This window comes from Schistocerca piceifrons, chromosome 8 (genome assembly GCF_021461385.2).
Source record: "Schistocerca piceifrons isolate TAMUIC-IGC-003096 chromosome 8, iqSchPice1.1, whole genome shotgun sequence".
Lineage (NCBI taxonomy): Eukaryota > Metazoa > Arthropoda > Insecta > Orthoptera > Acrididae > Schistocerca > Schistocerca piceifrons.
The window spans coordinates 387,498,581-387,523,856 of NC_060145.1; the positions used below are offsets into that span (position 1 = coordinate 387,498,581).

A 25,276-nucleotide genomic window follows, 5' to 3' on the forward strand; every position below is an offset into this window, starting at 1 on the left:
CTCCGCTGCAGAGTGAATATCTCATTCTGGAAACATCCCCAGGCTGTGGCTAAGCCATGTCTCCGCAACATCCTTTCTTTCAGGAATGCTAGTTCTGCGAGGTTCGCAGGAGAGCTTCTGTAAAGTTTGGAAGGTAGGAGACGAGGTACTGGCAGAAGCAAAGCTGTGAGGACGGGGCGTGAGTCGTGCTTGGGTAGTTCAGCTGGTAGCGACACGGTAGCTCAGCGTGTTTGGCCGGAGGGTTAGCTGCCCTCTGTAATAAAAAAACTGAGTTAATAGATCAACAACGAACTTAAACGGATGTCTTACCACGTCCGACCCGAGCAGATGCAACGAACGCAACCGAACAAAATGAGATTAAAAAAAAAGTTGGTAGAGCACTTGCCCGCGGAAGGCAAAGGTCCCGAGTTCGAGTCTCGGTCCGGCACACAGTTTTAATCTGTCAGGAAGTTTCATATGAGCACACACTCCGCTGCAGAGTGAATATCTCATTCTGGAAACATCCCCCAGGCTGTGGCTAAGCCATGTCTCCGCAATATCCTTTCTTTCAGGAATGCTAGTTCTGCGAGGTTCGCAGGAGAGCTTCTGTAAAGTTTGGAAGGTAGGAGACGAGGTACTGGCAGAAGCAAAGCTGTGAGGACGGGGCGTGAGTCGTGCTTGGGTAGTTCAGCTGGTAGCGACACGGTAGCTCAGCGTGTTTGGCCGGAGGGTTAGCTGCCCTCTGTAATAAAAAAACTGAGTTAATGGATCAACAACGAACTTAAACGGATGTCTTACCACGTCCGACCCGAGCAGATGCAACGAACGCAACCGAACAAAATGAGATTAAAAAAAAAGTTGGTAGAGCACTTGCCCGCGGAAGGCAAAGGTCCCGAGTTCGAGTCTCGGTCCGGCACACAGTTTTAATCTGTCAGGAAGTTTCATATTAGCGCACACTCCGCTGCAGAGTGAATATCTCATTCTAAAGATAAGCACCAGTTTGCAATTATAGAGATATTTTAAGCATTTTATCGCTCACCTGAAGTTAAGTCTTCCACCACATAGCGCTTGCACTGATAAACTGAAAGGCTATGTCGGTATTAAAGAAATACTTAGAGAAGAAAAAATTATTAACAGCCAGAGAAACAACGTTTCCTCTCGCAGCGACAGCCCGCCCTCCAGCGATCGGCAGGAGAGCTGTACTATCAGGTGCTATCATCCATTGGACGAAAAGTGCGTCGCGACCAGCAGTTAATTCAAAATCCTAGTGTAACGAGTTCCCTTTTAAGAACTGGTCACGGTCACCCATATGTTTGTATATATGGTGTAACACGTCAACAACAGCTGCCGAGTATAATTAGCGCTACACCGATGACGCGTTTGACGGGCTGCCAAGTGATGGTGGAGTGGAAAGTGGTAGTGGCTTACCTGCAGTCGGTGTCAGAGTAGGAGGACCTGGAGAGCCCTAGGGCGCTGTCCGCTGACCTCTGGGAGGCGCGGGCCGACCGCCGGAAGGACGCGGTGCGGGAGCGCCCTGAGAACCGGCTCGACCTGCCAACACAACGGTAAGAGAGTAGCTCAGTTCGAAAGAGCAAAAGGCCATAGCTGACGTATTGAAATAACACTGTTCCTGGGTCGTAACTGATAAGCTTAAGGATGATTTTGTTGAATGGGGAAAACTGCAGGAGACGGTTCCTAAGAGGATAATGAGCAAAAAAGTCATGTGGACATACGGTCATAAATGCGGTCAAGGGAGGTAGACCATCCTGAAGATAGAAATCTGTTGATCATCGACAGTGACCCTGGTATGAGCACCAGCCAGGCGGCCCACCAGCATGGAGTGAGCCAGACGTCCATGTGGAACACTACCTACAGTAACTGCCAATGTCTGTATGAGTTACAGTGTGTGCAGACCTTCTTACCAATGATCTTCTCTGCACTGACAGTTCTGGGGATTGTTTGTCACACAGGCCACCACAGTGCACGGGTTTCTGTCATCCATTCTATGCACACATGAGACTACCTTTATGAAGGGCGATATCGTCAACCTTCAGAACACCCACCTGTGGGCTATGGATAATTCCCATGGTGTGATGGCAGCAAACCATCAGCACTGGTTCAGCCCCAATGTGGAGGTGGAAATCATTGGTGACTGTCTCGTGGGACCAGTTATCCTTCCACAACACTTCATAGGTGAAGCATATCTGCACTTCCTGCCTCCCATGTTGGAGATGGAGGAGGAGGAGATTAGTGATTAATGTCCCGTCGACAACGAGGTCATTAGAGACGGAGCACAAGCTCGGATTAGAGAAGAATGACGAAGGAAATCGGCCATGCCCTCTAAAAGAAACCATCCCAGCATTTGCTTGAAGCGATTTAGGGTAATCGTAGAAAATCTAAATCAGGATGGCCGGAGGCTGGTTTGAACCGTTGCCGCCCCGCATGCGAATCCAATATGCTAACCACTGCACCACCTTGCTCCGTCTCTTGTGTTGGAAGACTTGCCTTTGGTCGTACAAAGTGTAATGTGGCTACTACATGATGGTGCTCCAGATAACCGGCCTTTTGCAGCGACAACACTAGTACAGAGAAAACATTGTTGCTTTCCTGGTGTATTCTTATGTATCCTTAAATCACTGAGTACGCGAAGGAAATTGGCCCCCTACTTGCAGCTGTGTACCGTAGGTCTCTAGAAGAGCGTAGCGTTCCAAAAGATTGGAAAAGGGCAAAGGTCACCCCGTTCTCAAGAAGGGAGGCCGAACAGATGTGCTGAACTATAGACCTATATCTCTAACGTCGATCAGTTGTAGAATTTTGGAAGACGTGTTATGTTTGAGTATAATGACTTTTGTGGAGACTAGAAATCTACTCTGTAGGAATCAGCATGGGTTTCGAAAAAGACGAACGTGTGAAACCCAGCTCGCGCTATTCGTCCAGGAGACTCAGAGGGCCATAGACACGGGTTCCCAAGTAGATGCCGTGTTTCTTGACTTCCGCAAGGCGTTTTATACAGTTCCCCACAGTCGTTTAATGAACAAAGGAACAGCGTATGGACTATCAGACCAATTGTGTGATTGGATTGAAGAGTTCCTAGATGATAGAACGCAGCATGTCAATCTCAATGGAGAGAAGTCTTCCGAAGGCAGAGTGATTTCAGATGTGCCGCAGGGGAGTGTCGTAGGACCGTTACTATTCACAATATACATAAGTGACCTTGTGGATAACATCGGAAGTTCACTGAGGCTTTTTGCGGATGATGCTGTAGTATATCGAGAGGTTGTAACAATGGAAAATTGTACTGAAATGCAGGAAGATCTGCAACGAATTGACTCATGGTGCAGGGAATGGCAACTGAATCTCAATGTAGGCAAGTGTAATGTGCTGCGAATACACAGAAAGAAAGATCCTTTTTATTTAGCTACAATATAGCAGGTCAGCAACTGGAAGCAGTTAATTCCGTAAATTAGCTGGGAGTACGCATTAGGAGTGATTCAAAATGGAATGATCATATAAAGTTGATCGTTGGTAAAGCAGATGCCAGACTGACATTCATTGGAAGAATCCTAAGGAAATGCAGTCCGAAAACAAAGGAGGTAGGTTACAGTACACTTGTTCGGCCACTGCTTGAATACTGCTCACCGGTGTGGGATCTGTACCAGATAGAGTTGATAGAAGAGATAGAGAAGATCCAACGGACAGCAGCGCGCTTCGTTAGAGGATGATTTAGTAATCACGAAAGCATTGCGGAGATGATAGATAAACTCCAGTGGAAGACTCTGCAAAGAAGACGCTCAGTACCTCGGTACCGGCTTTTGTTGAAGTTTCGAGAACAGACCTTCACCGAGGAGTGAAGCAGTATATTGCTCCCTCCTATGTATATCTCGCGAAGAGACCACGAGGATAAAATCAGAGAGATTAGAGCCCGCACAGAGGCATACCGACAATCTTTCTTTCCATGAATAATACGAGACTGGAATAGAAGGGAGAACCGATAGGGGTACTCAAGGTACCCTCCACCACACACCGTCAGGTAATTTGCGGAGTACGGATGTAGATGTAGAAACCTGCGCTGTCATAGATCTTTTATCTTCACCTTCAAGTGGGTGTACCTCCGGTGGACTGCATTTCCGTACATATGGTTGTATGATGTTTTTTTTGCTCCTTATCCTCTCAGGGATCATTTGTAAGTAGGCTGTTTATGTTTTCTTATTGGTAACGTTACGTAGCAGTCTGTGGCTGCTTTGCATTGTTGTAATACTCGCCATTGTAGTGTTAGGCAGTTGGCTGTGAACAGCGCGTAGCGTTGGGCAGTTGGAGGTGAGCCGCCAGCAGTGGTGGATGTGGGGAGAGAGATGGCGGAGTTTTGAAATTTGTCATGAACTGCTATATTTATATATGATGATATCAAGGTAAATACATTGTTTGTTCTCTATTAATATCTTTGATTTGCTAACTATCCCTATCAGTAGTTAGTGCCTTCAGTAGTTTGAATCTTTTATTTAGCTGGCAGTAGTGGCGCTCGCTGTATTGCAGTAGCTTGAGCAGCGAAGATTTTTGTGAGGTAAGTGATTTGTGAAAGGTATAGTTTAATGTTAGTCAGGGCCATTCTTTTGTAGGGAATTTTGAAAGTCAGATTGCGTTGCGCTAACAAAATATTGTGTGTCAGTTTAAGCACAGTCATGTATAATTGTTCAAAGGGGACGTTTCACATTCCGTGCAGTTTGTTCCACTTTACAAAAATTACCATGTATAATACGTTCCACGGCGGAACCCATAAAAGTTTTAATGGGGTAGATTTCAGCAGAAAAACAAGATTCCACCTTTCATCTCGTTTGTGAACAGGAGTGACGGAACTATCGAGTTTTTATTGCAATTTTTTTCCTCCTTGCAGTTAAAACTGCAGAAATTTTAAACAGTCAGTCCCACTCGTGCCGTGTGACAGTAACAGGCAATCTCACGAGTTCCGTCTCGCAACCTGTTCAGCACAAATAGCTCAAGGTGTTACTAGGCATTCCTCTGGAATGTTTTACCGTTCCGTGCAGCAGGCATGAGTCATTAGTACAACAGGTCAGCGTGGTCAGGATGTTACTCGCAACTGGGACGTGTTCGTTCTTTGGCTAACACTTCATGAGGGTGGACTGCCGAGTGCCCCAAGTCGTCAAACTGTGCAGGCAGTGCTAATGCTTCAAAGCGGATGACATGGCGCTGTGGATTACCGTTTCTTGTTTTCGCATTGAGCGATCTATTTGGAAGCTGGCCTCTTAAAATTCTTTCGAGTTGCGATTTCCTTTTAGTCTTTCATGCAGACGTTTTCATCACACAAGAAAAATAATAGTGTAGATTGCAAGTTTTACGGTTTTCGTTTTAAGTTAAATTGAAGAGCGAGGTCCTAACGCCAACTTGTGTTTTTCCATTTCATGAATACATGAGGAGCAGGAGGGTTTTAGTGTTCAACGTCGCATCGACAACGACGTCGTTAGAGACGGAGCACGAGCTCGAATTAGGGAAGGATGGAGAAGGAAATCGGCAGTGTTCTTTCAAAAGAACCATTCCGCCATTTGCCTGGAGCGATGTAGGGAAATCACGGAAAACCTAAATCTGGATGGCCGGACGTGGGTCTGAACCGTTGTCTTCCCCAGAATGTGAGTCCAAGGTGCTAACCACTGCGCTACCCTGCTCGGTATGAAAATGCGAGACGCAGCACCAATGCTAAGTTTGTGATGTTGAAACAGAGATGGCGCACGGGAATGATCGCATCTGTAACTGAGAATTCAGGAAGGACGAATTTCGATGCAAAAATCAAATATGTACCCTCATTATTTTTTCGTTGAGTAGTTTTATCTACAAAAAAGAACACATAAACATGACCGCTCTCTCTGTGCTGTGTAGCATGACTAGTACATATCACTTCACAATTCTGTATCAGTTCAGTTACACTTATTTCATAAATAAAAGCGAACGTCCAAACGGTCGGGATGTGGTTGAAAGGTTCTCACATAATGAAGCGGGTTCCAGTACAACCCCTGTTTACTATCACAGCACAGGAGCTTTCCTCAAGACATGAGTGGCAGTCTTGGGAGATTCGCAGGGCTCCCTCACCGAATTCTGAAGTAGTGGTTTCATGGTACAAATCTCTTTGCCTGTGCACAAGGATGCTTAAGCTGCTAAGAGCCTTCTTAAGATGTGACTAGTATCTATTCAGCATGATGTCAACAAGAATCCCGCATTTTCGTTCCCCTGAAAAGTGAGAAAATTCATATGATCTCACAGAATTTTTGTCCGTCCGATCTTGTGTGCTGTCCCACCCCCTCCCCCGCCCTACTAGAGGCTTTTTATGTTATGTCCATCAATAATGAAAGATCGTCCAGACACAGTACCAACCTAATGAACTGTTTATGCATATTTTTACGCATTGTCGGGGAAATTTTTGCAGCATTACCCTCAATCTCAAGCTTTAAAAAACATTCATATTCGTTACATTAGCTACAATCATGTTGTTGCCCCTTCAACAGAGTTTGAGCTGAGAATAGAGAACTTTGAATTCTTCTCATTTGCTTCCCTGCTTTCGCCCCATGCCGACTGTGCACTTTCAAGATATAAGTGTCGCTTTTGCTAATAGTGTGAGGTGTTAGTTTCATATTTCAGAGACCGTATTCTGAGCATCCCGCATTTAACTGTTTCTTTGTGCATCTTGTGGAATTCATTGGATTATTTCTCTTGTTAATTTGAAGATGCGAGCTTGGCAGATGAGGACCTCTGATTTCGTTCTTCTTTAATTCTTCCTAATGATTTCAATCAAGGCCCACATAATTAGCTTCACATTTTTATGATAGTTTCAATCTTTTTAAGAGTAAGATTGCAGTAAGATTTCATGTTGGTTTTTCAATATGAGTAAAAGTTTGGTAATTGTGAAACTGACTTCCATTTATGAACCTTACTTTCTACAGCATTTTCCATGATTTGGTAACCTATATGTATATATATATAATCAGCAGGAGTGTTTCAAATTATTGTTTCAGTATGATGCTGTTTCCATTATTTATTTATTTATTTATTTATTTAACCTGACAAGATTAGGGCCATCAGGCCCTCTCTTACATCTAACCATGAATTCTACTTATTTTACATTCATATGTTTTAGTAGGCATGTTAAACCACATCTAGTACAAAAAGTGAAATAAACAATTAGGAAGGTACACCTGGAAAAATACATACATATAGGGTTTATATTCGTAGATCATAAGTACTGTTATAATTAGACGTTATTGAAGAGACAGATTTTGGATAGGAGTGCTAGCAGCAGGGAGTATGAGGGAGACTGATGGTGAAGGGAGGAGAAGAATAGAGAGACATGATGAAACATAATTAAGGAAATATAAAGGAAAAGAAGATTGCGTGGCTAATAGAGATAGATGAAGAGGAAGACATCTCAGGAGCAAGATAAGAGGCGCTAGCTTTGCTATTTGACAGATGAGAGGATTGGCCTTGTACATTAATTTTGTGGAGAACGTTATGAGGATGATAGTAGGAAATGCTTCAACTTCTTCTTAAAAGCAGCAGGAGAGTGAATTTTGCGCAAGGTAAGGGGCAGTTTGTTCCATAGGCGGACAGTGGCAACTGAGAAGGAGTTTGCAAAAGTTTTTGTTTTGTGAGTGCGCACAGTTAGGATACCAAATAAGAGTGACCTCGTGTTTCGATTATGATGGCATGACAGGTTTTTAATCTCTGAAGCTCTGTGCTGCCCCACCCCCTCCCCCGCCCTACTAGAGGCTTCGTATGTTATGTCCATCAATAATAAAAGATCATCCAGACTCAGTACCAACCTAATGAACTGTTTATGCATATTTTTACGCGACGAGGAGTCGGTGAAGTAGACATAGAGTGTGGTAGTCATGCAATTTGTCCGGCCGCAGCCACCCTAGCTCGGAGTATGAAGCACTAACATGATCATATCGGCGAATGTTGCAGGTGTAAGGCACACAGGCATTCATGGTTAGTTCTAGCCGTCTTTTGTTTTCACTACTCATGCCTTGTTGAATCACATCACAATAGTGGAGGTTCGGTAGAACGAGTGCTTGCACGAGCTGGCGTTTCAAGTCCTGTGGAAATATGTTCCGAAACTTTTTGAGAGCATTGAGACAAGCAGACGTCTTTCGGCACACTGCAACTGTATTCTCTGCCCAGTTGAGATGCTCATCCAAAGTGACACCCAAGTTCTTAACTATTTTCTGATATGGTATTGGAGTACCGTCGAGCAGAATAGGAGGTAGCCGTTCGCGGAAATCTGAACTTATTAATTTCTGATGGGCTATTAAGATTACTTGCGTCTTTTTTGAATTTAGTTTAAGCCCCAGGTTTTTCGCCCATGTCACTACTGAAGACAGATCATCATTCATCTGAGCGATTGCAGTGTTTACATCTTCAGGTCTGACGCTTAGGTAGAGCTGGAGGTCGTCGGCATAGAAATGGTATTTACAGGAGGACAGAACCGACGAAATATCGTTGACATATAAAGAAAACAAATGTGGTCCTAAGACTGATCCTTGTGGTACTCCCGAGGAAACATTAAGCACAGTAGCTAAATTATGAGTAGACTAATGTAAAGTATGCAGTTGTGTTAACTGTAATGTTGAGTGAGTGCCGCTGAAACGTTTTATTTCAGAGTTAAAACCAGTTACTAATGCAGATTAGTTTCAGATGTTATTGCCCTTTTAGATAACAGGCATTGCCCCCTCATTTATTACCAATAATAGTTGAATTGTACTGTAAAAATAGAATTTCAGATGTGAGTTTCTGAATAATTAATTATTTTGTGACTTTTAACGGAAATGTGTTAGTGAGGATTTGTTTTCCAATAATTCGGCGCACAAGTATAGTTGATGTTAATATAGAAGCTTGTCTTGGTACCAGTGGACTGAAAATGTGTGTAATTTACCGCTCTATACACTTTTTCCCTTTTCACTTCAAGTAGTATTGTTGTCCTGTATGCCAAAAGTACAAACAACAGAGCGACTCAATTAATTGTGAACTGAATCTGGAAAGCGAACAGCTTAATTGACAAATTTATTTATTTTCTAATTACTATATTACGCTTAAAAATTGAGTTATTAATTCGCAAAGAATACTGACTTCTGAACAGTTTCATGTTTGTCACAGTCGCATAGTACACATGTAGCTGCCAGAGTGGAAATTCAATATTGTAGGTAATTACAGTTGTTACTGCAAGTTGAATGTTTAGCCCAAAAGTGATAATTTATTTTTATTTATTTATTTATTTATTGTTCCGTGGTACCAAATTAAGGAGAAGTCTCCATGGTCATGGAACGAGTCAATTCATGAAATTATAACATGATATTAGAAATAGATAAAATGAAATGTAAAAAAAAAAAAAAACATATTCAGGTGACAAGTCGTAAGTTTAAATGAAAAAAATCAACAATGTAACACTGGAATTTGCTTAATTTTTTAGCTCTTCCAGGAGCTCCTCGACAGAATAGAAGGAGTGAGTCATGAGGAAACTCTTCAGTTTAGACTTAAAAGAGTTTGGACTACTGCTAAGATTTTTGAGTTCTTGTGGTAGCTTATTGAAAATGGATGCAGCAGAATACTGCACTCCTTTCTGCACAAGAGTCAAGGAAGTGCATTCTACATGCAGATTTGATTTCTGCCCAGTATTAACTGAGTGAAAGCTGCTAACTCTTGGGAATAGGCTAATATTGCTAACAACAAACGACATTAAAGAAAATATATACTGTGAGGGCTATGTCAGAATTCCCAGATTTTTGAATAGGGGTCGACAAGAGGTTCTCGAACTTACACCACATATAGCTCGAACAGCCCGTTTTTGAGCCAAAAACACCCTTTTTGAATCAGAAGAATTACCCCAAAAAATAATACCATACGACATAAGCGTATGAAAATATGCGAAGTAGACTACTTTTCGTGTTGAAGTGTCACTTACTTCAGATACTGTTCTAATGGTAAATAAAGCAGCAATTAGTTTCTGAACAAGATCCTGGACATGGGCTTTCCACAACAACTTACTATCTATCCGAACGCCTAGGAACTTAAACTGTTCCGTCTCGCTTATAATATGCCCATTCTGTCTGATCAAAATATCGGTTCTTGTTGAATTGTGAGTTAGAAACTGTAAAAACTGAGTCTTACTGTGATTTAGCATCAAATTATTTTCCACAAGCCACGAACTTATTTCATGAACTACATTATTTGTTACTGATTCAATATTACACACAAGATCCTTCACTATCAAGCTGGTGTCATCAGCAAACAGAAATATTTTTGAATCACCTGTAATACCAGAAGGCATATCATTTATATAAATAAGAAACAGCAGTGGCCCCAGCACTGACCCTTGGGGAATGCCCCACTTAACAGTGCCCCATTGGGACTGAACATCACTACCACTCTCAATATTGCAGAGAATTACCCTCTGCTTTCTGTTCTTAAAGTAAGAGGCGAACCAATTGTAAGCTACTCCCCTTACTCCATAATGGTCCAACTTCTGCAGTAATATTTTGTGGTCAACACAGTCAAAAGCCTTCGTTAAATCAAAGAAAACACCTAGGGTTCGCAACCTTTTATTTAATCCGTCCAAAACCTCACAGAGAAAATAGAATATAGCATTTTCAGTAGTTAAACCATTTCTAAAACCAAACTGAACATTTGACAGCAAATTATGTGAATTTAAATGCTCCAGTAACCTTGTATATACAACCTTCTCGATAACTTTAGCAAACACCGATGGCATAGAAATAGGTCTAAAATTGTCAACATTATCAGTGTCTCCCCTTTTATAAAGTGGCTTCACTACCGAGTACTTAAATCGCTCAGGAAACCGACCACTCCTAAAGGAAAAGTTACAGATATGGCTGAGTACTGGGCTAACATACATAGAACAATACTTCAGTATTGTGCTAGATACCCCGTCATATCCATGAGAGTTCTTGGTCTTTAGTGATTTAATTATTAACTCAATCTCCCTCTTGTCAGTATCATGGAGGAGCATTTCAGGTAACAGTCTCGAAACACTTTTTTCTAAGAGCGCTATATGATTCCCTGTTGGGACTAGGTTTCTATTTAGTTCACCTGCTATATTCAGAAAGTGATTATTAAATACTGTACATATATGCGACTTATCAGTAACACGGACATTCCCACTACGCACTGATTCTATATCCTCGACCTGTCTCTGCAGACCAGCAACTTCCTTTACGACTGAGCATATGGTTTTAATTTTATACTGAGACTTAGCTATTCTATCTGCATACCACATACTTTTTGCCTTCCTAATAACATTTTTAAGCACCTTACAATACTGTTTGTAATGGGCTGCTGCATTTAGATTTTGACTGTTTCTAACGTTTTGATATAATTGCCACTTTGTTCTACAAGATATTTTTATCCCTCTAGTCAGCCACCCAGGCTGCCTGTTTGTGCTAGTACCGTGTTTTAAACGTTCTAACGGAAAGCAACTTTCAAAGAGCATGAGAAAAGTCTTGAGAAAAGCATGTATCTTTCTATACCTGTTCTTTTCCGTGTACTGTTGTTACCGAACGGTTGTTGCTTGAGGTGCACTTATCTGAGAGCAAAGTAACTATACGAGAAGTGCAGCAGAAAAAACAACATCTTTAGTCTACCACGTAAAAACAAGTCACGTGCCAGAACATTCCAATTTGTGTATGAGAATAGGCATAACCAATTAGCATAATTTGTACAACGCCACTTCGTTTTCTGTTACGTGGACTAGTTCTAAACATAATTGCTATTAACAGTATTAGATTTTTTATGTTACATTTAATGTCTAAAGTCCTGATGACCGTTATTCTTTCGTCATTATTGTTTTGGCAAAAAATGGTTCAAATGGCTCTGAGCACTATGGGACTTAACATCTGAGGTCATCAGTCCCCTAGAACTTAGAACTACTTATACCTAACTAACCTAAGGACATCACACACATCCATGCCCGAGGCAGGATTCGAACCTGCGACCGTAGCAGTCGCGCGGTTCCGGACTGAAGCGCCTAAAACCGCTCAGCCACCGCGGCCGGCTATTGTTTTGGAACTACGCTGTTTACACATGTGACAAACACGTTTTGAGCTCCAAGTATATTGTCCGTTCTTGACTGCTGACTTCTTCGTGCGTATTATGCAAATGCGACACAACGTAAAAAAGTGAAATATGGAAATTTTATATTCAGTTTTGTGTGTAGTCGTGTGTCAATAATGAACAATAATCTAGTTGTATATGGAAATATTTTCCTACAACAGACGAAATTATTAAACCTGCACAGTGCGATATTTGAGGTCAAACAATGTGTTCAAAAACGACTGGAAGCAACCTGAGGAAACATCTGCAGCGAATAATTTACAATTACTGTCGTACTTGTGACTTCTGAAGTTTTCCTGGCGTATTTCTTCTTCCAGTAATGTTCGGGTTTGCAGCCGGGTCCCATCTCCATTCTGCCACGATATTTCGGCCCAGAGACGTCCGGCCATCCTCAGGTGAGTAGACGAAGTACTGAAGAGACCTTTCTTGTGGCAGTTTACTATTACACATCGTCACCGGTTCAGATTCGGTCCAACTTTCTCGGTGGATGAGTGAGAGGAGACTGAAAGCAACGGCTGAACAACAGCCGAGCATAGAACTTTGAAGGTGTGGTGGTGGAACTATAAGGTCCGGGCCACCCTCCGATGCCGGCCGGTGTGGCCGTGCGGTTCTAGGCGCTTCAGTCTGGAACCGCGTGACCGCTACGGTTGCAGGTTCGAATCCTGCCTCGGGCATGGATGTGTGTGATGTCCGTAGGTCTTAGGTTAGTTAGGTTTAAGTAGTTCTAAGTTCTAAGGGACTGATGACCACAGATGTCTAGTCCCATAGTGCTCAGAGCCATTTTTGAACCATCCTCCGATGGTGGAAGTACAGAGGAGGGGTGCAGTAAAGCGCCAAGCCTTACGGTGAAGGAAGAAAGTGGCTGGACGAGAACAGGCCACTGCTAGTGAATATACGAAGCGGGCATAAAAAGGTTGTCGTATTGGGCCTATCGTCAGTCACAGCCCGAATCCGAGTCCTCCAGTATGGTGAGTGGAAGGAGCTACTAGAGTGACTATAGTGGTTCCAGGGTCAAGAAACACAACGACCTGGAGACCAGCGTCCTGATCACGCGCCGCTCATACCACATTTGATGAAGCTTGAGGCAGAGGGTGACATGGCGGTCGGTCGGAACGGGAAAAAATTTCTGTTTAATTGGCTAACCAGGAGGTGAACAAATTTTCATTCAATATTGTGAATCACAAGCATACTTGAGAGCAAGAGAACCTGTAAAAGCCAGGAGAGGGTAGGACAAGGGAAAATGGCTTTCCATAACGTCAAATCATGGAGCATGTTTAAATGCCTGAGCATCTCAATATTGAGCTGTTGTAAGAGATGACTGTCTCTATTAAAATTGATCAGTTCGGAGATTTTGGATGTATTCGTGCAGTGGAAACGGCTTGACTGACCTACATTTTCTGATATTGGGAGGAATCACTTTAATGTTGCACGACGGCGATGCTTCTTCGTCTTTAGAAATAATAAAAGTATCTAATTTTGTCCACGCAGTTCTCGTGTACGCCTTACAATCCCTTCCTGGAAATTACCTGCAATCCCAAATTTCCTTTTCCTCTCCTTTTCATATCTTTTATGTAAATATTAATAAATACAGTATATTGTACATTATTTTGAATTATTTGCTGTTTAAGTAACGTAGAAACTGAAAACAACACAGCAACGTGACCTCCCGTCCCTCGGATTACCGTCCTTACTACTTGCCTGGGGTCTGCGCTAACACAAGCGGCTCCTGACAGCCCCGACCTGCGTAAAAATACTATTTTTTCTGAACGTTTGGCGACCTAGAGTTCCTACTTCTATCACTTTCATTTCTGACGAAACCTTGCATATACCATAAATTTGGACGAAATCGGTGACGATGAGTAGGCGTGGTCGCCTTGTAAGGTAAGCTGCTATTCGCTACATCACAAAGATACTCTGCGTAAGTTGTGCGTAGTAACTTCAGGAAGTAAGACTCTCTTGTAGCCCCACGCTAACTAGGAGAGGTCCCCAGGGATGCGATCGACTTTCTGATACTACCTGTATGGTGATGTAGGTTAAGATCCCAGGTATCACACACTGCTGCCATTCAGCCCGGTGCGCCCTCATTTGCGAGTCACTGACGAAAAAAAAAAAGTCCGGAATTTTGTGTCTCACTCAGTACCATTAAAAGAGTTACGCTATATACTCAGGTTACGTGGTATATATAATCCATAGAATTACAGTTTCTCACGCATGAAGTTATGGGTCTGATTCTCGTCAGGTGCACAATTTATTTTTTATTTTTAATCTATATCAAAATTACTTCGATCATTATTTTTATTCAATTAATTGATTTCAATGTGATTTTTCAATTCCATTCCATTGTCGCATAATTATAATCATAACATTAACTTCCTCGTTTGCTCTCATTTTTCTTCCTATCATAGTTTCTCCACTTGAAATCTAATTTTATGTATTTATTTCGATTTAATTTTTTCTTGTTTTATCACACTGTTTTTTCGTTCACATTATTGCGTTCATTACATCTATCTCTCATTTTGCTTGAATTTCGTTTTATTTATAAGCCCGTCTTTCATTTAGATTTTCATCTCGTTATTTTGTCCATAGTACAATAGGTATTTAGCTTGTGATGTAAGTGTCTGCATCACAATTACTGTGTCAAACAAAAATGCACAACTGCTAACAAAAATACATTTTTCACACCATTGCATAAGTACACACATCAGAATAAGTTTTGAACCACCTCGGTTCCGAGAGTTCCGGAACCTGTACAGAAAATTGGAATGGAGATCAACATAAACATAATTTCTGCCTTTTTTATTGGTCTTGAAAACCACACATTGCATGTTGTACCACCTTACAGCGAGACCTTCAGACGTGGTGGTCCAGATTGCTGTACACACCAGAACCTTTGCAACCCAGTGGCACGTCCTCTTGCATTGATGCATGCCTGTATTCGTCGTAGCATACTACCCACAAGTTCATCAAGGCACTGTTGGTCCAGATTGTCCCACTCCTCAACGGCTATTCGGCGTAGGTCCCTCAGAGTGGCTGATGGGTGACGTCGTCCATAAACAGCCTTTTTCAGTCTATCCCAGGCATGTTCGATAGGGTTCACGTCTGGAGAACATGCTGGCCACTCTAGTCGAGCGATGTCGTTATCCTGAAGGAAGTCATTCACAAGATGTGCACAATGGGCGCGCGATTTGTCGTCAATGAAGACGAATGCCTCGCCAATATGCTGCCGATATGGTTGCACTGTCGGTCGGAGGATGTCATTCACGTATCGTACAGCCGTTACGGCGCGTTCCATGGCCACCAGCGGAGTACTTCGGCCACACGCAATGCCACCACAAAACAGAAGGGAACCTCCAACTTGCTGCACTCGCTGGACAGTGTGTCTAAGGCGTTCAGCCTGACCGGGTTGCCTCCAAACACGTCTCCGACGATTGTCTGGTTGAAGGCATATGCGACACTCAACGGTAAAGAGAATGCGATGCCAATCCTAAGCGGTCCATTCGACATGTTGAGCCCATCTGCACCACGCTGCATGGTGTCGTGGTTGCAAATGTGGACCTCGCCATGGACGTCGGGAGTGGAAATGCGCATCATGCAGGCTATTGCGCACAGTTTGAGCCGTAACACGACGTCCTGTGGCTGCACGAAAAGTATTATTCAACATGAGGACGATGCTTTCAGGGTTCCTCCTAGCCATAATCCGTAGGTAGCGGTCATCCACTGCAGTAGCAGCCCTTGTGTGTCCTGAGCGAGGCATGTCATCGACAGTACCTGTCTCTCTGTATACCCTCCATGTCCGAACAACATCGCTTTGGTTCACTCCGAGACGCCTGGACACTTCCCTTGTTCCCTCGCACGAACTAACAATGCGGACGCGATCGAACCGCGGTACTGAACGTCTGGGCATGGTTGAACTACGGACAACACGAGCCGTGTACGTCCTTCCTGGTGGAATGACTGGAACTCACTTTGGCGACTTGCGCGTCGATGGGGATGAAATGATGATGATTAGGACAACACAACACCCAGTTCCTGAGCGGAGAAAATCTCCGACCCAGCCGGGAATCGAACCCGGGCCCTTAAGAAATTGCGCGCTGCTCATGCATGGTTGTTTACATATTTGGGCGGGTTTAGTGACATCTCTGAACAGTCAAAGGGACTGTGTCTGTGATGCAATATCCACAGTCAACGTCTATCTTGAGGAGTTGTGGGAACAAGGGTGATGCAAAACTTTTTTCGATGTTTGTATAAATAAATTATTTCTTGTTTCGTTTTTTAACTGATAGATATGAATTTTCAAATAATTGAATAATATAATAGATAAATATAATTAGACCAACCGGACTGTATAATGCAACTTTTTAATGCTATTGCGTCACACAGAATTCCGATCTTTTTTCGTCAGTTACTCGCAATCGAGGCCCCCCAGGGTGGATGGTTGCAGTGTATGGTACTTGGGATCTTCGTCTACATCACCGTATAGACAGTTTCAAAAAGTCGATCGCACCGCTGTGGACCTCTCCTTGTGAGGCCATCACGGAACAAGTGGCGCATTGTCATAAGAGAATACGTGTGCTGGGCGTCCTGCAGACTGAGTTCTGCTGCGGCGATGGCAGGTGCATCACAGAACGCGACAGAAATGGCGCGGCAACTGCAAACGCACTCCAGAGTTCAAGTGTGCAGGGGACAATGATTCTCGAGGACAAAAGGTCTAAATTGCACTCAGATTCACCGTCAGATTCTGGCGGTATACGGACAAAATGCACTGTCGCATCCAGCCGTAGTCGAATGGTGCCACAATTTGACCAAACGCTCAGACATTGGGTGATGCTGATCCCCTATAAAGCCCAAATCTTGCACCATGCAATTTCCTTCTTTTCGGCAAGGTAAAGGATAACTGCGAGCGGCGGGGGGGGGGGGGGCGACGGGGGGGGGGGGGGGGGGCAATTTTACCAGCCAGGAAGTTTAATATCAGTGAACACTCCGCTGCAGAGTGAAAATTCATTCTGGTTGGTTCAAATGGCTCTGAGCACTATGGGACTTAACATCTGTGGTCATCAGTCCCCTAGAACTTAGAGCTACTTAAACCTAACTAACCTAAGGACATCACACACATCCATGCCCGAGGCAGGATTCGAACCTGCGACCGTAGCAGTCCCGCGGTTCCGGACTGAGCGCCTAGGACCGCTAGACCACCGCGGCCGGCAATTCATTCTGGAAACAATCCCCCAGGCTGTGGCTAATTCATGTCTCCGCAATATCCTTTCTTCCAGAAGTGCTAGTCGTGCAAATTTCGCAGGAGAGTTTCTGTGAAGTTCGGAAGGTAGGAAATGCGGTACTGGTGGAAATAAAGCTGTGATGACGTGCTTGGGTAGCTCAGCTGGTAGAGCATTTGTCCGCGAGTTCGATTCCTTAAAGAATCGAGGGAGGGGCGGGGGAGAGGGGGTCTTACTGGTACAGAACGTATTCAAAGAAGGCCAGCAGGAGTGGTCACGTCTCGATGAAGAGCGTCAAGGAAAATGCTGAAAAAGACGACCTAGCAGACGAGTAAAGTTAGACGCCATTTATACCGCGAAGGCCTACTTACAAAGTTTCAAGAAGCAGTACTAGTAAGGGGAGGCCGCCAATTGTGAAATTCAGCTTCGATTCATATTGCGCATAATAAAAGCTCATGGCCAGAGGTGTAATGTGACAAACCACCAAGATGCACTTCTCAGCCGTTGTCGAGAAAATCGACAGTTAAAAGAAACTGTTGCAGTGAAATACTCTCTACGATTAATTATTTTCCACAGCGTCGTGGCGCAGCGGTAAGCGCTGTGGTTAGTAATCCGAAGGTCGCCGGATCGAATCTTGCACCATGCAACCTTTTTTTTGTATTTGTTTTTTGTAATTCAAATGTGTATATACTCACACACACACACACACACACACACACACACACATATATATATATATATATATATATATATATATATATATATATATAATGCCCGACAATCAGTTGCAACAATTATGCATATAATAAGTTGTTGAATGTCGTTTGTCGTGGAAAAACTGGCGACTTCGAACATCATTATGTTTTCCGCAAACAAAGTTGTATTTCACAAATGTTATTAATTGTCTTCATAATGTTAACCACGTATAGTTAACGGAAGACGTAGAAACGATATTCCGAAACGAATACGTAAAGCGTAAGTCAAACGTTGGAATTAGAATAGAGCCCCCACGAACACAAATTCGCTGTGGCAGGTATGAAATATAAACTCCGTTACTCGCTCGTTACACTTGAAGGACAGATGTTGAAGGGGCCGAAACGAGCCGCCGCATAACAGCGTAGTTGCCTGCTAACTTCGAAAGAAGGTAGATGCGGTCCCTAGCGCAACTTATAACATCGTCGAAAATCAGTGCGGACGGGAGAGCTTTGGTACACCCTGTTAAAAAAACGGAAAAATGGAGGCGGTACAATTGGAGAGCGATCCGCTTTCGCCAACATGCATAAGCAATTCATATATCAGCGGTAAGCGCTTGGGTTCGTAATCCGAAGGTCGCCGGATCAAATCTCGCGCCATGCAATTTTTTTTATTATTAGTTTTTTGTAATTCATATATATATATATATATATATATATATATATATATATATATATATATATGCGTTAGCTGTTGGGTGACATCGGCCAAAGTGGTGACGATGTTTGTCAGCAGTTTTACGATATCGGCATCATTCTGCGGAGCCGTTTGAGGCTGTTGAGGCGGGTATGCGTGGTGGTGCAGCTTCTGTGTGCTGGGCGGAGGCTGCAGCAGCGTAGGCCGTTGTAAGCCGTGCCTGTGCCGGGGTGCGAGTGCGCAGCGCAGGCCAGGAGCGTCCATCAGCAGTTAGTTTTTTGTAATTCAAATATATATATATATATATATATATATATATATATATATATATATATATATATATATATATATATATATATATATATATATATTTATATTTGAATTACAAAAAACTAATAATAAAAAAAATTGCATGGCGCGAGATTCGATCCGGCGACCTTCGGATTACGAACCCAAGCGCTTACCGCTGCGCCACGACGCTGTGAAAAGTTAATAATCGTAGAGAGTATGTCACCGCAACGGTTTCTTTTAACTGTCGATTTTCTCGACAACGGCTGAGAAGTGCTTCTTGGTGCTTTGCCACATTACACCTCTGGCCATGAGCTTTTATTATGCGCAGTATGAATCGAATCTGAATTTCACAATTGGCGGCCTCCCCTTGTAAGTAAAGAATCTGGAATAATATACTTCAGCGTTCTACGACTCGCACTCATAGGGACAGTGAAGACAAGAACTGACTGATGGCAGGGCCGACGACGGCTACCTGTTCCCTCGTCGCACACGTCGTTGGAACAGGAAAAAACCCATAACATGTGGTACAGTGCTAAGTCGCCTATCCCATGCACTCCACAGTGCTTTGCAGAGTGCGCGTGGTGATGCACAAGAGTACGTACAACAATTACTCGCACAAACCAGATTCTAAACATTTTCGGAACAAGATGTATTTTCCTGGTTTTGCAAATTTAATGAAATGTGCTATACATTGTTACACGCGAGCTTGCGTTATACGTTAAAGACCGCAACAGAAACTCATATGAAAGCTCAACATAGCGTTCAGCTGCAGGTAAAAGCTCTAATGAGCAAACTGCACTAAATACAAAGCGCGTGGTCATCGATGCGTTACGTACATTAGCCAGTTCTTTTATTGTGTTAAGCAATCGCATGCGAAATGCACTTAAAACGAGTCGGTGGCCAGCTCGTTAAGCACCGCTTGCGCGTGTTCAGTGTGGAGCAACGCGTTGCAACTGGCAGCAGCTGCGTGGAACCGTGACGTGGCGGGTATCTTGTACTCGATGCAGACTCAACCAGCAGCGGATTATTACAACCGAATTGCAGGCAGTGCTAATCTCTCCTACCCGCTGCCAATTTTAAGTATTGCTTGTCTCACTGGTGCTGTTAAGTTTTTTGCAACTAAACATAGAACACAAGGACTGATGACCTTATGCAGTTCTTTGGTACTTGTGCTAAAGTTTTATCTCTTCTCATCCACTATCGTCAACATGCTGTATATTCAAATTTTCTGTTTCACACTTTCTAATCTGTCAAGCGGATAGTAACGCAGGGTAGTAACTACCTCAGCTACAATTAATGTTTTTTTTTATAATAAGTAGTAATTTCGAGAATATGACCGACTTTCAAGTTGTAAGTACCATTCGTAAAGTATGCAAAAGCTGACATGTTTTTCTATTTACTAAAATTATCATCATCTACATAGAAAAAAGTTAAATTTTATTCATGCTAAGGAAAAAGCTACATTTAGAATTGAGTCATTTGCATCTCGTGGAAGAAATTGTAGAAATTACAGAACAGAGCAATGTGTATTAATTATCGCGATATCTGAGACTGACAGATTTTGAGAAGGCTTTGTTTACCTTTAACAAAATCAGTACTAACAGTCCTAGAGAAATAAGAAAGTGACTCAAACTACGATAACATACTGAATAATACATAATGAGTGGTATTGCCCTCAAACAAACTTCATAAGAATAGTGAAATATTCGGAATCGAAACACGAGTCGGATAAGCAGAGTCCAAACCAATTCATATCAGGTCTAGAATAAATGGAAAATGAAGGAAGAGCACCTTTTTTTTGGACGTATCTGAACGGCCATCGTTTTGTAGATGACGTTGTACTTTTAGCTTTCAGTGTAGAAGCTTCAGTCACGAACGCACGAATTCAATATTGCAAACTTGAAAATAGCTCTGATAAGCAATTGCGTAAGAATAAATTAATGTTTAAACAGCACACCGAAATGAAAATATTACGAAGTAAGAAAGACGCCATGAAAGCACATGATGAATTTATTTACACAGGACAGTTGAAGACATCGAATTTAAGTACACGAAAGGAAATAAATCTGAAATTTAACGCTTGTCCAGCTTACAGTCTCATCAATATGTTTAAAATCCATTGAAAAATTTCACACACACAAGATTAAAAAACATATATAATTACTTAAGCATAAATAAATTTGTAATATACCATGTTTTTAAATCGGACTAAAAATTATAAAATAGTTTCTCCTAGCCCCATACAGTTTCCTAACCCCAACAGATACTCTGTCCATCTGCCCTTCCCCTCCTCTCTCCATCCATCTCCCCCTCCCACTCTCTTTGTTCATTGCCTCTTCTTCATTTGTCTGTCCATCTCCCCCTGCCCCCTCTTTCTGACAATCTGTTCCTCCTCCTATTTCTGTCCATCTCCTCCTCTGCCCCCTCTCTCTCTCTCTCTCTGTCTATCTCGTCTTGTCTCACACTCTTTCTTCTCCTCTCTTTGTCCATCGCCTCCTTCCCCCTCTCTCTGACTATCTGTTCCTCCCCCTCTGTCTGCCCATCTCCTCCTCCTCTCTGTCTCTCTTTCTCTTTCTCAGTCTCCTCCTTCCCCAATCCATGTCCATCTCCTCCCCCTCCCTGTGTTCATCACCTCCTCTCTCTCTCTCTCTCTCTCTCTGTCCATCGCATCCTCTCTCTTTCTCTGACCATGTACGTTTCCCCCTGTCTCTGTCCATCTCATACTCTCCTCTCTCACTATCTGTCTCATCTTCTTTCCTCTCGCTGCTCAGGTGTGCCCATCCACATGCATATTACGTGACACACGCTCCAGTACTACCTGCACGTCAGGTGCTACCAAACATATTCACCACCACCACCACCACACCTACAGAACAGATCGACAAGAAAGAGAGTTAATATTGCATTGTCATAGAGTTCTGAGTTATGTTTAAAATTTCAGGTCTAGTCTCTCGGTTACATGTTTGTAAATTCTACGATAATATATCCTATCATTAAACTTTAACCTGTTTTAATTATAGTTGTATCCCTTGGCCATCCTCATCAGTCTCCTAATTAATTTGGATCGTCTGCAAGTACGATGTTGATTGCTTTCCACTGTCGGGACTGTATTAAATTCCTGGCTGTGAACAAAGTCTTTCGCGACATCTCTGTTGTATAAAACATTCTCGGACTGCTTGCTGGGTCAGGTGAGGGAAAAACCTCGAGTTTTCCACTATTTCCTCTATCGTCTTCATAAGGAGCTACTGACTGTCAAAACTGCCGCTGTGTTGGCTTCATATGACCCAAAGCCAGAGACATTCGTCGCAATGTTTACGCAACGGCGGGAGCGGTGGCGCCACCATCGTAGACGGTGAAATCATCTGCGACAGCTTGACATAATTACCGACCAATCATAAGCCGTCTTTGGGATACAAAGCCGGCCGGGGTGGCCGAGCGGTTCTAGGCGCTACATTCTGGAACCGCGTGACCGCTAAGGTCGCAGGTTCGAATCCTGCCTCGGGCATGGGTGTGTGTGATGTCCTTAGGTTAGTTAGGTTTAAGTAGTTCTAAGTTCTAGGGGACTGATGAGCACAGCATATAAGTCCCATAGTGCTCAGAGCCATTTGAACCATTTTTTGGGATACAAAAGGCCATCACATCAGCAGTTTTGTCAGTCAGTTGGTCCTGACGAAAATGATGGAGGAAATCGCCTAAAGCTCGAGATTTTACCCTGAATTAACGCGGCATGAACTCCGAGAATATCTCACACAAATTGCTGGCTGTTTGAAAACTACTGCCCCCCGAGAGGCAGAGCCAGCTGGCCAATGGCTAGCCGTTAATGACCGGCTGCACAATGTTTAAGAACACAGCAAGGGAGGTTACAATTTGACCAGGAACATTGCATGAGAAGACTGCCGTAGGTATCTTACACCATATCGTCCCAAGCTATGACCATTGCGCAACAAGAGTGGCGCACTGTCAGAAGAGAATACATGTTTCTTGATAGTCTGCAGACACAATTCTTCTGTGGAGCGATTAACAGGTGCATCGCAGTCCGGGAGTGAAACGGCGGAGCAGCTGGAAACGCACTCCAAAGTCGAAGTACATGGGGCAGTACAATATTTGCGGGCAAAACGTCTACATTGCACACAGATTCCCCGCGAAATTCTGTCGGTATATAGATAATATACAACGTCGCATCCAGCGGGAGTGAAATGGTGTTACAATTTGACCAGTGCTGCACAGAAAACGATGCTGCTGATCCAGAAGGAAGCCACAGACAGCAAACAAGGCGATAATGTCCAGGCAATCGTGAATTCTAGTCATTTGGAGCAGTCGTAGATTTTCCGACAATGAGGACGTTCACACAGCGGTTCTCGAGTGGCTCCGTGACCAAGGAGAGGATTTCTACCGTCGAGGAAATGAACGACTCGTAGAACGTGCCAACTGTTGTCTGCAGAGACTTGGCGACTGTGCTGAAAACTAGTGTCATGTATCTTTGTCACTTTGCCCGCATCTCGTGGTCGTGCGGTAGCATTCTCGCTTCCCACGCCCGGGCTCCCGGGTTCGATTCCCGGCGTGGTCAGGGATTTTCTCTGCCTCGTGATGGCTGGGTGTTGTGTGCTGTCCTTAGGTTAGTTAGGTTTAAGTAGTTCTAAGTTCTAGGGGACTGATGACCATAGATGTTAAGTCCCATAGTGCTCAGAGCCATTTGAACCATTTTTTTATCTGTGTCACTTTGAAGTCAGTGTAGCATTCAATGAAAGCTCCTTGGTCTGCCATAACAAAGTCTAACTTGCTTTTTGAAGTCCCCTAGTACGCAGTGGAATGTCTCATATTTGATAGAGCCTGGACGAGTAGCTGAAAGCCACGAACGGTATATTGAAGGTATATTCAAAATTTTCCTACTGCAGGAAAACCTAGAACTACAGAAAGACAAACATTAATGGACACCTCTGGCCCAATAAGAGAGGGAATGGTGCGTTCAGAAGTCGGCTTTATTATGAACTGTAGTTGTTTGTAGAATAGGTGAGAGACGCCAAACACAAAATGGGCATTGCGTTCTATAAATACGCTCGAAAAAACTGACTAAGCGAATAATTATTTATTTTCTGGTAAAAAAACCGAGGCTCACTGAGACTGAAACAGAACAAGAATGAAAACGTCCTGGAATATGACCTTTTCAAGAAGAAACTTAGAAATGAGCATCATTTCCCAGGAGAACACAAGTCGAAAATTGGCGAGACTGGAGAAAAAATATAGTGTCAAGGAAAACGCTTGAGAGAATATTACTCCCAAAAATAGCTCAGAGAAAGACACTGTTGGAGTAGCTCGATCCATACCTGACTGAAGCGAAGCCGGAAGAAAACTGAAAACAAACAAAGAAAAGAGGAGCTAATAGACTGGGGGAAAGAAAACGGAAACAACGAGTGTGTGAAACCCAGCTCGCTCTGTTCGTCTACAAGACGGAGAAGGCAGCAGATACCGGCGCCCAAGTAGATGCCGTGTTTCTTGACTTCGGTTCCGCATTGCCGCCTAATCAAGAAAATATCAGACCACTGTGTGACTTGACTGAAAAGTTTCTATCAAAAAGAGCACAGTATGTCATTCTCGGCGGTGAGAATCCTTCAGACGTGGAAGTAACTTTGGGCGTGTCCCTAAGGAGTGTTATAGCAGCATTACTTTTCACCACATATACAAATAACCTATTAGACAAGTTCCATGAGGCTTTTCGAAGATGATTCGAAATGCAGGAATATCGGCTGAGGATCACCGGTTGGTGCAGGGAGTGGAAACTGATCCTCAACAGATGCAAACGTAGCGCATTGCGAATACACACAGAAGAAAACCATATACGGTATGACTACGCAATTGCACAACAACCACACGAAGAAATTACTTCCGTAGAATAACTAGGAGTATGTGTACGGAGAAATCTGGAATGGAACGACCTCATAAAATTAGTCACGGTTAAGGCAGATGCCACACTGAGAGTCATTGGAAGCATTCTCAGGAAATGTAGTCCATGAGCAAAGAAAATATCTTCAAAACATTCTTTCGACCAACATCCGTATACTGCTCGTCAGCCTGAGATCCGTGCCAGATAGAAATGATAGTGGGAATAGAGAATATCTACGGAAGAGCAGCACGCTTCGTTACAGGTTGATTCAGTAAGCGCGAAAGCGTCATGCACAGGCTCAGCTAACTCCAGTGGCAGGACCTGCAAGAGAGGTGTTCACCATTACGATATGATCCACTGTTCAAGTTCCGAAAGCGTGCGTTCTTAAGAAGAGTCA

The 25,276-nt window shown here is 43.2% G+C and overlaps 1 protein-coding gene across 1 annotated transcript in view; it reads right to left on the reverse strand.

The window, feature by feature from the left end:
* LOC124712373 overlaps positions 1 to 25,276 on the reverse strand; it is a 623,942-nt gene that overhangs the window by 66,653 nt on the left and 532,013 nt on the right. Inside the window, exon 5 of the mRNA XM_047242669.1 lies at positions 1,408 to 1,524. Coding sequence (XP_047098625.1) covers positions 1,408 to 1,524 — 117 coding nt within the window. The remainder of the gene's footprint in view (positions 1 to 1,407; positions 1,525 to 25,276) is intronic.